The sequence below is a fragment of the Aquila chrysaetos genome, chromosome 8, assembly GCF_900496995.4.
Source record: "Aquila chrysaetos chrysaetos chromosome 8, bAquChr1.4, whole genome shotgun sequence".
Classification (NCBI taxonomy): domain Eukaryota; kingdom Metazoa; phylum Chordata; class Aves; order Accipitriformes; family Accipitridae; genus Aquila; species Aquila chrysaetos.
In genome coordinates, this window is record NC_044011.1 from 29,123,259 (window position 1) to 29,136,520 (window position 13,262).

At 43.2% G+C, this 13,262-nt stretch overlaps 2 protein-coding genes across 3 annotated transcripts in view; one reads left to right on the forward strand and one right to left on the reverse strand.

Moving 5' to 3' along the window:
- The window catches only part of PLEK (pleckstrin), a 62,416-nt gene extending 60,316 nt beyond the window's left edge, over positions 1-2,100 (forward strand). For both annotated transcript variants that reach the window (XM_041125150.1, XM_030021880.2), the window contains one exon: positions 220-2,100. In XM_041125150.1, the coding sequence (XP_040981084.1) occupies positions 220-359 (140 nt within the window). In that variant the 3' untranslated portion in view covers positions 360-2,100. The remainder of the gene's footprint in view (positions 1-219) is intronic.
- Positions 2,101-10,723: 8,623 nt separating this feature from the next.
- Positions 10,724-13,129, reverse strand: FBXO48 (F-box protein 48). Its single transcript, XM_030021886.1, has 2 exons — positions 12,513-13,129; positions 10,724-11,096 (listed from the first exon to the last, which is right to left on the reverse strand). Exons 1-2 carry the CDS (start codon positions 12,810-12,812, stop codon positions 10,935-10,937), a joined length of 462 nt encoding a protein of 153 aa, XP_029877746.1. The 5' UTR covers positions 12,813-13,129; the 3' UTR covers positions 10,724-10,934.
- Between the last annotated feature and the right edge of the window lie 133 nt (positions 13,130-13,262).

A 13,262-nucleotide genomic window follows, 5' to 3' on the forward strand; every position in this document is an offset into this window, starting at 1 on the left:
AGCCAGAGACTCCTGAAGGTGAAATGTGCAGAATTCATGGGTTGTTTCTCCAAGAGAGAGACTTTTCTCATGGACCTAATCTTGCAATCTGTTTGCAAAGGCCTGATCAGGCACAGCTGTAGAAGGGAAGGAAATCCCCTTATAGTGTGTAAACGAAGAAACATTGTAAATACAAGTTTTTATTCTCTCAGAGGTGACTTCCTTATTTCTTCGCTGTAGCCAAGAAGTATGATGTTGACAACATCCTCTTTGAAATCATCACAGCAAATGAAATCCACTATTACTTGCAAGCAGCCTCATCTGCAGAGCGTACAGAGTGGATCAAAGCAATTCAGGCAGTTGCTAGGACTGGAAAATGAAGATGATCTGCCAGCAAGAAGACAGACAACTGAAATTCATTACTCAAAACAAAACAGAAATTTTAGCATTTCACTGAGAGAAAACAGGATCATCCAAAAAGATGTCCTAAGGCTTCTAGGTTGGGGGTGAGGGTGGGTAGTAAGTTTCAATACTATAGTGGGCACTAACAAACTAACATTCTTCCACTTGTGTTATGGTAATATTTTACTAAATTATAGCACAGAAAATGCCATATTAGTGTGTGCTGCTTAGAGTAATTGGTCTACCTTGGGAAGGTTGTACCTTACACCTTTCCCTGCTGCCACAGCTGATAGTGAGAATTTCACCATTAACAGGGGACAGTCATATCACTGACTACAAGTGAGGAGCTCAACCTGTCACCTACCATTCAGCCTGTGTTGTGTTTCAGTATCTTCAGATACTTCAAAGTCTTCCCAAGACAAACTTTACACTTTCTTCTTTACCAGATCTTTTTACTGCTTGTTCACCTATACAAGTAATGCCACAGATTTAAGGAGAGAAATCAAGTCACTTGGAAACCTGATCCACTCCTTTATAATCCTTCAGTGTTAAGGAAGGGAAGAATGCAGACAGCTATGGAAACACCACATGGAAAGCAAGTACAACTCAGTGACAGTGGTATTAGGAAAAGTCTCTTCCCACAGTATATCAAACACAAAGCAATCTCAGTTCAACTTCTTTATCACCTGATTTTGACCTTTGCTAAATTTCTCCCCAAGAATCTGCTCTAGGACCATTGTTTCCCTTCATTTAGGTCTCCAAAGCAGCTGCTAGGGTGTCATACACTGCTGATTTGACCTGTACTTTAATTAAGAATCTTAACAGGAGAAGGGAAAGGATCCATCGGTTACTTACTTGAACTACTGCTTTGAAGTGGTTTTGTTTAGATTTTTCTTTTTTAACCTCCAGCAATATACTCAGTCCTTGGTTCTATGCCTTACTAATATAAGAGAAACTTTATGCTTGTTGTAACTGAAATAAACATTATTATTTGACAGGATCGGTTTACCTGATCAATCCTTATATTTTTGGCTGACTGTATGTATCAAACTTCTAAGTCTTAAACTTTAAGCAGGAGTTGAAAGTCAAGTTAACGTCAGATTCTGCATGTAGACTGTTCCGGATGGAGACTGATGTTTCTGAGTGCTAGTAAACTTCAAAACTTTTAGAACTCTGTTTGTAGATCTAATAAGGTACCTTATCCTTAAGAATTCTTATTTGGATCTCTTCAGTCTAAAAATAAATCTGGAGCTAAAGCTTCTTTTCAATTCTGCTTAATTATACCTATATCTGAGCTAATGAACATGAAGGTCTTTTGCCTTAATATTGCTTATCACAAAGAAAACACAGCCTTGCAGGGGCAACAGGCTGGCAAACACTGCATCGTCATGCCCATTTAAGACATCCAGAGGAAATCGGCTTCTGGCAGGCATTTCCTGTATCTCACGCAAGCTGACAGGATCGCTGAAGCGTGGTCTATCATTCTGAGGAAGGAAGATTCATGGCAAAAAGATACCCTGTTTGCTCAGCCTGCTTTCTTGGTAATTGCTTTGTGGTTGCTGCTTATTTTTGCCTTCAGACCTCACTAACCCAAAAATACCCTATGGCACAGGAAAATAGAAAACCACTCCGCAGAACCAAACAACAGAAACTTGCCCAGCTTAGCAAAGGAGGGATGCAACTGCCAATTTTTAATAAAACTAAAAAGTTTTACCAGTCTTTGACCTTGTTATTTTTCCCTGTGCCCAGTCAAAGGGTACAGCTGCCCACCTATGAACAGTATTTTCTCTGGTATATGGTGCTAGTCAGTGTATTTGTGGAAGAGCTCTGATGTTTGTAACCTGTTTGACTGTATCAATAGGGTCTCTAACCTTATAGGTAGTTCTTTTGAAGATAGATCACAAGGGTTTGTAGGTGTCTCTACTTCTTGGTGGAAATGGGAAGATTGGAAGAGTATATCTGATGCCACCCTACCTACATTTCCTGCTATAAATGCTTTCACTTGCCTGAGACTGGTACTGGGAGTGACTCCAAACTGTTCTTCCTTTTAGTCAGGTTCTCATGGGTTTCTTGACATCAATAATTAGCTCTGCGTTCCAGGGTGAATGTGCTCTAGTCCATTTTCAGACAAGCCCTGGCAAGAAAAACAATACATTTCACAGACCTTTCTCTCTGATAAGCTCTTCACAAGGGATGAATTGAGGACCAGGGTTATTATGGGGCTAGTTTTCACAGACATTTGGTTTCCTAACTCATGGCAGTCCTTTTGAAAATCAAAGTAGGTAGCTGAATGCCACAGCAGTCTGACCATAGGAACTGTGCGTGAGATGGTGGCAATTGTCACAACCCTTGAACTTAGGCAGGAAAATCACTAAGGACAGAGCTACTAGAGTTGAGACAAGGTGGCGAGGACTGTTGTAACAGATGTCTGTATATGAGAAAATAAGAAGGTTAGTTTTGTATCATTACAATTTCTAGAGATACTAAATAGATCTTGTCTAAGGGAATTCTGTATTAAAAAGCAGCTACAAATCTATCATAGATTATGAGGCCAGCCTAGTTACTCAGAAGGCATGGAAGGGAAGAGGCAAGTATCCTGAATACTAGCACAAGAGAAGAGAGAGCAGGCCCAGGACAAGGAACTACTAATTGAAAGAGGAAAAATAAAAGAGCAGACCCTCATGTGCCATGTGCTTCTCCATCTGTTTTCACCCTCTAACTATTTAAATCACACTTCTTCTATACACTCAGCAATTACTACATCAGCATCAGTTCCTTTTTTCCTTACAACATGAATTAGTCTTTTTTCATAGACTAAAGGACAGCAAAATAAACCATTGTAGATCAGGACTATATTTATAATCTTCAATTACCGTAAGACTTGTATGATATAATCTACTATAAAGATCCTCTTAGGTTTATGTTTGACTTGCCACATCTTAACTGAGCAGTTTTCCCTCCCCTGGAACGCTGCCTACGTGCTTACTACAGTCAGGTTTTCAGGAATGTTTATTAACCATGCACCCACAAAAACATCCATGTAGACATGGAGCTCCTTCTTCCATGGTTTAAAAGAAAACAGGACAAAGCAAACCACACACACATACACTGAAAAAATAACATCCATGAGGACTGCAGTGGCACAACAAGCTTTCAGCCACAGGTGTTACTTTTTCTTACAATCCAGTAAACACTGCATATGGAGGTACATGGCTCAGCTGCTCGAGGGAGCCTTGTTGCAACGTGGAGCCTTTGCAGTGCTCCCATTTGGCTTCAGCAGTTGCTGGATTAGAGCCTGAAAGAGGAGAGTGTGTTTTGTAAGCTCTGCAGAATTAGCTTCAGTATGAGAATGAGACTTAGTCCTGGCTGAGGTGAAAAATGAATGTGGCAGGGAGCTGCCATCTGTTTCTGTGAGTTGTTTTTGTTGTGTGGGATGGTGATATAAATGAAGTCTGAATCTGATGCATGAAGAATAATTTGAATGTGGTTACTTCATCACCTTTTGAAGGTATTTTAGGAACTGCTTTACCTCTTAAAATGGTGGGTTGGTGATCTGCAAGCCAAGCAAACAAAAAACACCCTTCAAAAATCTCTGACTGAAAACAAGGTTCTTCTTTTGTTATTACTTGTGAGACTTCTTGAAATAGAGCTTCTCATTTGGCTTCAAAATAAGTTTGTTGGTTTTTGTTTTTTTTTTCCTGGATTAGAACATAGGGCTTCCTGCTTTGCATTTAGAACCAAAACTGTGGCTTTCCACACTTTGTTTCTGGTTCTTGTAGATTGCTTAATTTTTTTCTTTCAGTTTGGTTGAACAGAAAATAAAACTGTGTGTGAAAGCTGAGGAAAATGCCGCTTTTCATACTTCATTGGACTTCCATTGTAAGTGTAATGTGGTATAGTGAAACTCTTCATCTTCCCTGCATAGACTCTGCCTTTTTTTAAAATGGCAACGTTTCCCTTTCTTTCTCCGTCCCACTAAAAGATGACTGAGAAGGAGGGAGGACAGGAATTGAAGGCAAATGCTGATGAAACTGATGGATTTTTGCTTCCAGCAGTTGAAAGAGAGGGAAATTACATTAATAATTTTTTTAAATTTGCCTTCAGTATGTCTTTCACCAAAACCTTGAATATTAATAAACCAGAGTGATCAAGGGAGAGGAGAAGGAACTGGGGATCAACTAGTTTAATTAAAAAAAAAAAAAAGACAAAAAATCCAAAACTAGACACCCCAATCTTCCCATGTCCTCAAACCCAGATGTTAAAAGGACATTGAGAACTTTCTTCTTAGAGTATTGCCATTAGCCCCTTTCTCTTTATCAAATATACTAGAACAACCTGTTGCAGACTGATAGAGTATCCATTATACAAATCAATGTATAATCAGTCTTCTCATGTACCTATGTCCACACCATAAGGAAAAGCCTGAAAATCCTTTCTTAAGCACAAAAGTATATAAAAAGAAAAACAAGAAACTATCTCTTTTGTCCTTTATTGCTTCTGTTATCTGTGTATGTAAGTGTCCTGCTTTGAAGGCTTAAGTTGCTGTGTGTCTCCCTCGTATGTGATGGTGAAAGTACAGTAACAAAATCAACACGCATGTGTGAGACATTTTTGAATAATAGGAAGAGTTGTTTGTATCAGATTTTTAGCACTCCTATGCAGTTTTCTGATTAATAAAAGGAAATATTTCATCTTTCTGGTATGTAACTGGTAAAGTAAGGTTAGTTTTTTCTTTTTTTTTTTTTTAACTTAATATTTTTACTTAAAGGAAGGCTTTTTTTCCCAAGTTACACCTCCAATTTCCTCTTTTTCCTCTTCCCCCAACCCCACCTCCTTCTTCTTAAAGCTATTTTGACCTAAGCTTCCTAATCTAAAAAGAGAGCTTGTGCCTCTGCTTTATAGGCATCATAGAGTGGAACTTGGACACATAAACATAAATGCCTAATGGCATTTTAGATGTGCTACAACATACCATGTGGTCCATAGTTACCCCTCTAGAACAGCAAAAACTTCCTCTCATCTCCTCATACCAACATGCTGCATATAGATGTTTAGTTACTTTATGGGTATTGAGTGCCATTATAGTCTCCCTATTTAAGCATTTGAGGAGCTGCCAGTGTTATTATCTCTAAGTACATCTGTTGATAAGAGTTGCATGTTAGAATGACTTTAAAGAGCAGTATAATTTAGTGATAAAATTGTCTACAGGCTAGTGATGTTCAAAAACAAAGGTGCATTGGAAAAGCTGATTAGTTTGGTCAGCCACACTAGATGAAACTTGAGGCACGTTTCTGTTATTGGCTATACTGTCAAATGGCTACATACTTTATCTTGTGAAACCTAGGCGTTGGGATTTCCTGGCTAAATTGATGCAGTACTCTTGTTCTTTAGCATTGTGATGGAAAAATAGCGGAAGCTATTGAAAATATTCCCTCAATTGAATAGATGAATAAAGTTCTTATGGGGTATTGTCATATTTCATTTATTACCTGTAAGATACTGCTGCTGTAAAAAATATTTTGCCTTTCTCAACTTTTCTTTTTTGCCCTGTTAGGATTAAAGGCTTAAGGTGGCTGGTTTGTTTGCTTTTTTTCCCTCTGTTCCCAACTTACTCAACCTATACCTTCAGTTCAGCCTTCAAGTTGAATCTTCCAATAGGTAGCTGGTAGCATTTTGTGGCCCTTTGTGTTGGGTGTTCTGAAATCACAGATGTTTAAAAGCAATATTTAGTGTTATGGTTAATACATTATCTCATGGCCAACGGTGTCTTGTGGCATCTGGAGAAGTCTTTGTGTAGAGCTTCAAGTGTTTGGCACCTCAGCAACGAAACAGCCTATGCAGTCGACATTCCTGTATTGGCAAGCAGCAACTCCTTTGCCTGTTAAGATTTTTAAGGACCATGCATTAAAACCAGCATGTGGCATTCTAACAATATTTTAAAATGTGGATCCAAAAAGTTAATGTTGTACCTAATTTGCATGCTCTAGCAGTCTGATTTTTATCCCCCCCCCCCCCCCCCCCCCCCAACTTTGTAAATCCATGTTTGCTGGACGTGGGTGGCAATGTTGGACAGGACAATTCTGAGGAGTTGGGGGCGGGGGGCGGGGGGGGGGGCACTGCTGGTAACTGTGCCGGTACATAGAATTGTCCTTTCGGGTTTCATCTTGGCAGGTCCCGTGGGACCTCTGAGTTTGCTGTCCATCACCTCTCTTCTTGTCCCCCTTCTACTCACAGTTGTAGCTTGGGTTTTTTTGGTTTACCAGAATAGTAGAAGTGGGTCTAGCCCTTAGCACTGAGGCCTGAAAAAAAGCAGCACACCACCAACCCCCAATTCTTAGTGGTGGTGTGCTGATCAGAAGCCACTGCTGACTCACAGTGTTAAATGCAGAGGTGATTTCTTCCATGGTTTTGGGGACAGACTTTTCTGAACAATCAATATGCTGAAAAACAACCACAAAGTGTCAGGATGCTCTTGGGAATCTGATACGCCTCTACCCAAGTTCATTTGGAGAGAAAATAAAAAAATAACACCACCACTACCCAAATTCTCTCATCTGTATGCCTTTATTACCTTTCTGTCAGCTCTGGTGGCTGAAGCAGCTAATCCCAGTCCTGAGCCCAACTGTTCTGTCTTCCTTTGGGATAACTGTTACTTGGTACCTTCCAGAGATGACCAGGATAGAGACATGAAAAGTTAGTGCCTGCCTATTGGCAGAAACACTTCTTGACAAAATTAGCTTTGAAATTTGAGTGGTCTAATGAAGAAAAATCTGTGGTGATTAAACATTTTGTGCGTTATGTTTTGTTTAGTCTGACTGTTAATGGCAATGGCCCAAAGCCACATCCTGCACCATGATGAAATAAAGCCACACTGTCAGCTCCTCCCTTCAAAAATGGAGCACTGCAATACTAAGTAGTTGCAAGGAAGGTGCTAACACCACAGGCAGTTTTGGAAATGCAGAAATAAAATACGGACCTCAGGTTGAGCTTCAGTGCCAGCATTTTGATGTGCAGCAGCTCAGGACATTTTGTGCAGCAGGGCAACTTTTTTTCAGCCCAGAAGCCTGGCTGGTTTGAGTCCATGTTGCATAGTTGGAGTGTGTGGGCAGAGGACATCCTATTTGCTCTGCACCACACAAGCTTCATGTGCTCTCTCAAAAGGCCTGTCTTACGAAGGCTGAGCCGGCAGGAAGGTAAATGGCAGTAAGGCCGTGTGGGTAATGCGATGCCTGGGCAATGGGCACCTCAGGCACCTTTCTGCAGCTGACATCTTCTGAGTAGGAGGGTAGAATTGGTGTGTGAATGCAGTGGGAAGGTCGGTGGGGTTTGCTAAAGTAGAACTTTCCACTTCCTCAAAAACGAACGGGCAAGAGCGCTGAGCACTGGAGCAGAAAAAGGGTTTCACCAGCCACCTAAGTGTGAGGATAGCTGGTGCATGTCCTGAGCTGGTAGGTGGGCTTTACATGTGTGACCTTAGCTGCCGAGGATGCTCTCTGGGGAAGGATACCTACGCATCAGCGCTAATTCAGGCACCAGTATGATCCTCCTGTTTCTGGCATTTAATAGTTTTTGTTTGCAGATAGGACGGGAAAGAGATGAGCCCAAACCATCTAGTTTAGGAAGTGCCACTGTTTGGAGTGATGGATGCTGCTGGGGTGTCTTTAAAGGGAGGAGAGCACATCCAGCTTGCAGTGGAGCTGAGAGGCTGAGTAGGTGGTGCAGAGGCAGAGATGGGTAAAACAGAAGACCAGAACTGATATAATGGAATCTCCAGGAGGACTTAAAACCCTTAAAGGAGGGGCTCAGAGTCAGAGGGGAAGCAAGCTTTGTGTTCATGAGAACTTGTACTTCAATGCTTGTTCTTTTCTTTCAGTAGCAGATTTTTCATGAGAAACTTACACCACTGCTACTCCAGGTTTAAAGATCCAGGCCTTGTCTAATTACATAGCTGAGTGTTAATTCTTTGTGTGTTTAAAGAGGCACAGCCACCTGATCTGGACAGAGGTAGAGGCATGACAGATGCTGTCGATTCCTACGCTCATAAGAGAATGGGGAAAAGCTACAGCTAAGTGCACAGTGAAACAACCCTGTGTCAGGATTTATACCAGAATTATTCTATTTAAAAATTGTATCCTGAAACAAATACATGAGAACTTACAGCTGAGGGGCAGGAAAGGACCAGAAAGAGGGGATAAATGTCTGGGAGTTACAGAGCCTGGAGGTAACAGGAGGAGGCTGGGTGAGGAGAAGGGTGAGGGCCTAGATCCATTATTGTGCACTTTTCCCGTCTTATGATTAATAAATTGGGCACTCCTGAGGTGATGAGAATGTACTGCTAGTATTATTTTCTTCATTATTAATTTATATGCACTTTTTTTTCACTTCTAGCTCTCTTAAAGTCAGGGTAAAACACTGTAAGCAGGGAGTGAGGCAGCACCTTCAGTGGAAAAACTGTTGCGCTTGGGTGTGTGGGGTTTTTTGTTTCTTTTTTTTTAATTTGAACTAACTAGATATAATCTTAAGAGCAGAATAGCTAATATAAAGGAAGCAGTGTTTGCAATCCATTGAGCTGTGTGCTACACCCACTATACTTAGCAATGCTCTTTACTCTGAGTTACACTTCAGCCATGTCTGGCAGCAGGGTGATAGCAGAAGCTTCAGTGAATTTTGGGTACTGCATCCGTTTTGGCTAACATAATAGTCATCTCTTTTGGCAGTACAGGGAGGTGTTATGCATCTTTATAAAACCTAGTGCAACGGGGTCCTGATCCTGGGACTAACACTCACCTATAAGGAATAAATTGCAAAAGATGTATAAGAAACATTATCCAGTCACACAACGTAATTGATGAGAAAGCTGTCTCAATTAGATATGCTACTCATGGTTTAGAAAAGCTACTGGTGCTTACGAACTGAAAACTGTTCTAATGGGGAAAATGTAGCAGGCCGAGGGAAGTAGATCAGTTTTGATGAAATCTGTTGAATGCTCCAAACTAGAAAAGGGATCAGGTAACATACTGTTCTTGGAAGCATTTTAGAACTACCAGTTTAATCTGGCTGTTCTGTTTCTTCCTTGACCTGTAGATAGGGGCACCTACAATAAACAGCCTGTGAGCCCAGGCACTTGCAGTAAAGGGGAGTAAACTAAGTATTTTCACCAGACATTCTGCAATGGTTAAATAATTGTGAGAAAATAAAAATGCATAAGTTGGAAGCAAGTTTAAACTAATGGTTTGTTTAACAGCCAGCACCATCCAACAAAAAACGGTAGTGGATCTTAGCCCGGAGGACCATGGTCTGTATTTTCAGAGCAGAACTGCTCTACTGCTCCATCTAGTGTTATTGGGCCCCCTTAAAGGTAAGGGCGGGACCTAATGTAAGTAAACTCTGAATCTAACAGGGGCCTCATCTAGTGCCATTGAACCTCATGTTCGTGAGAGAACACCTCTGTTCTTACGCATATTAACTAAGTTTCATAAGCATGATACAAGTCTTTCTATAGAAAATTGGTCCCAGATTAGTGACTGAATTTTGTAGGAATACCTCAAGCAATAGGGAACTTCCCAGGGCTTTCCCACTTACTTTACTGTTTAGTGCAAAGTAGGTAGGGAAAGGTGATATTCAAATGGAATTGCAATAAATTGATTTTGTGGTCACTTTCATGTTAGGCAATGAGACAGGCATCTCCTCTTTCATTAGCAGCAGTTTTTAAAGTCAGTGCCAAAACCTGGTGCTGGTAAAGCAGGGACTGTGTGATGGGAGATCATCATGTAGGAAAAAACTGAGTTTCTGAATGTGTTTTAGCATGACTATAAAAATATATGAAGTTGTGTTATCTTGTGTGTTATCTGAGTTACTTTGTTTAAAGTGGTAAATTTTGCTCTAATCCTCATCATGCAAATTACTAAAATGCATAGCTGATGGCAGAGAGGCTGTTAAGTTACGTGGCTGCTTCAGTCCTGCCTGGTGCCTGGATCTGTGAGTCCTAATCCAGAAATCCCACAGCCAGGCAGTGGAAATGCAGCGCTGCCGAGCACTAATACCTCCACGGGTGCAGCTTCAGAAAAGATCCCTGTGAGGGCTCTGTCCCTTGAGATGGGCAGTGGGGATGTTCAGCTGATCCTGAGGTGGCTGCCTTGTCCTCTTTTCTTTCCAATGTCTGGATTTGTCCCTTCCCCAGCCTTCCTTTGAGCTCTCCTGTTGTGCTGCTGATGTGATACACTTAAGTCAAACACACTTTTTTTTTTTAAAGTCATCTCTTCCAAAATAAAAAGTGCGAACTGAAAGTACAATCAACATCTTTTTGACAATACAGTAGGACATTAAATTTGCAAATATAAAATTACAACTGAATATTTAGTCTTATTTAGAATTTTACAGAAAATTAATACAATGAAGTGCAAATAAAAAAAAGATAGACATAACTTTTTTTTTAGAAGCTTTCATCACATGTTTGCAAACAACTGATTTTTGAAGGGCAAAATATTTACAGTTTGGCAGTCTGTGAGTTGTTGATAGAAGGTTCTTGAGTTGCAAGAACCCGCACTGGTTTCTCATCTCTCAAGTTCTGCTTCCAGGATTTCTCCCCATGTGTCAGCATCCATTGGATACATGCTTTTCTCTGGCAAGCTGTTTTGTGAAGGAATGTTGCTGTATTTCCCGCTCAGCCATTCTTGCTTCACTTTGCTTTTCCAGTAGTTTCTCAGTAATGTGATCTGATGGAAAAACAGACAGCTCAAATCTTGGAAATGAACTGATTTAAGTTCCATTCAATACAAGTAAGTTTTGCATTGAAAAGGTAATGCTAGAAAAAAGATTTGGAACATGTCTTTGGATATCTAGATGCTAAGCCCAGGAAGATGTACTGCTGCCAAGAAGCAGGCCTTGGTCTGCTTCCATCTTTTCTGTTCTAAGTTGGGTGGAGAATCACTTCTTGCCTCAATTCTTTGAGGGTCAAGATCAAAACCCTAAACCAGGAATTCATCTTCCTCCTTACTCCTTAAAAAAGGTGTGGTTCACTTTCTCTTCCTGTTTAGGTTATTTATGACCTTTAACTCTTGTTTGGGCTCTTAATGCAGGCTGGCTAGATTCTTCTGTTCAGCCAACCTTTTAGTGCAAGAGAATGCTGACTTGGTGTGGTTGTTGCTTCTGCTTCAAATCCCCTCTCCAAAATACAGATAAAATAGAGAATCAGTGCAGGGAGCTCTGGAAATTCCAGTGCAAGAGGACTAAGATCTGTACGTTTGAAGGGCAACCACTACCTGCTCAAGGCTTTGCGTCATACTGAAACACCTCTACTGAAATGTGGGAGTCCAGAACTGTTTGTTTGTTTGTTTGTTTGTTTTTGCTGCTGCTTCTCTTTTCACTGCTGCACCACAGCCCTGCTCTCAAACACACCAGCTAAAATGAGGTGTGGATCACCCTCCAGCTGGTCCAGAGTAGTAACTGTGAAACCACTCCTTTCCTGATCTCCCTGAGTTTGCAGGCTGGACTCGACAGTGACAGATCTTCCAGCATGTCCAGCTCCTAACTCCTCAGAGCAGCTTTAACTGGGAGTGTGTGTGGGGAGAGTTTGAAAACAGCTTCTCTGAGCTCCTGCTTGTTTCCTCTTCTCCACCCCATTTTTTTTTCTCCTGGATACACATCACTCAAGGTGTATTGAGGCAGAGCTACCCAGGATGAATTTCTGGGAAGTCCTTCCTCACCAGCAGAACTATTCCCATGAAATACAACCAGAGAGCGCGCGCTGCCTAGCGGGAGTACGTTGTCTTCTCCCCCTGGCCCTGTCTACTGGGATGTGGGCTTTCTTCCATGTTAGGGCTGTGCAGACTTCGACGTGATGAACGTCAGGGCTGAGGCTATGTGGGGCAGCGTGAGGAGTAAGTGGGGCACGCCGAGCCAGCCAGAGGTGGTCTTGGGTAGGAAACGGGGCAGCCTTGCTTTCATCTCTCTGTGCATTTAACCAGATGTCCAGCTGTTGGGGTGCACTACTGAGCCACACTGTGATTACAGCAGTTCTCCCATAAACCTGGGACAGATGAGAAGTGCTGATGGAATTTCTTTACATAGTTCTACTACCGATCCCAGAAGCCTCGACGCTGCCGACGTTACGTCACCGACGTTAAATTTACCTTCCAGGAATATCCATTTCCCCGATCGCAGTCGATCTCCCGCTGGCAGACGGCCCTCACGCTCAAACAGTGGTGTCTCCATAAGCGGTCGTCGCTCTCGATGACGCGGTGCCAGCCCTTGCACGTCACGGCCGCGTGACACAAGCTCTCGACGTCCAGGTCGCTGAAAATCCGAGAGCTGACCTCCGGCGGGAGGAGAGCCACAAAATCGGCCGGGCCTCCTCCTCCACCTCCTCGCCCCGTCTCCCGGCCGGCAGGGAGGAGCGCGGCCCTCCCGGCGGGGGAGCGCTCCCCCGCCATCTCGGGGCGCGGAGGGCGCTCCCCGTCACCGCGGCCGCTGCGTCTCCGGGTGGCCGCGGCCAGCAGCACCCGGGGCCGGTTCTCTGCCGGCTGGCATGTCTCTGCCTTCTGGCCGCCGCGTCACGCCACGGCGCGGGGAGGGGGGTCTCGGTGGTTTTTAATGCGAGTCTTCGCTTTTCGGGCTCGCGGAGGCGGCGGCGTGTGACGTAGCGCCCGTGCGTCATCAGGCGGCGTCAGCGGCCCTCGGGCAAGCCCCGGCGGTGGCTCCTGCCGGGCTGTGCCCCGTTCCGGCGGCGGCGGTGGTAACACCCGCCGAGGTGAGGCCGGCCCCGGCCCCGGCCCCGGCGAGCACCTCCCCGGGCGGGCTGGCGCGGCCCCCCGCCCGCTCCGAGGGGCCCGGCCACGACCCCCGGCCTCCCGTGAGGGGAAGGGTGCCGCTCCCAGCGCTCC

Bases quoted from the DNA above. Each gene is read 5' to 3' on its own strand.
- FBXO48 (XM_030021886.1), bottom strand. From the start codon at position 12,812: ATGGCGGGGGAGCGCTCCCCCGCCGGGAGGGCCGCGCTCCTCCCTGCC. The intron at 11,097-12,512 runs GTAAATTTAACG...TTTTTCCATCAG, and splicing joins GAAATGGATATTCCTGGAAG to ATCACATTACTGAGAAACTA.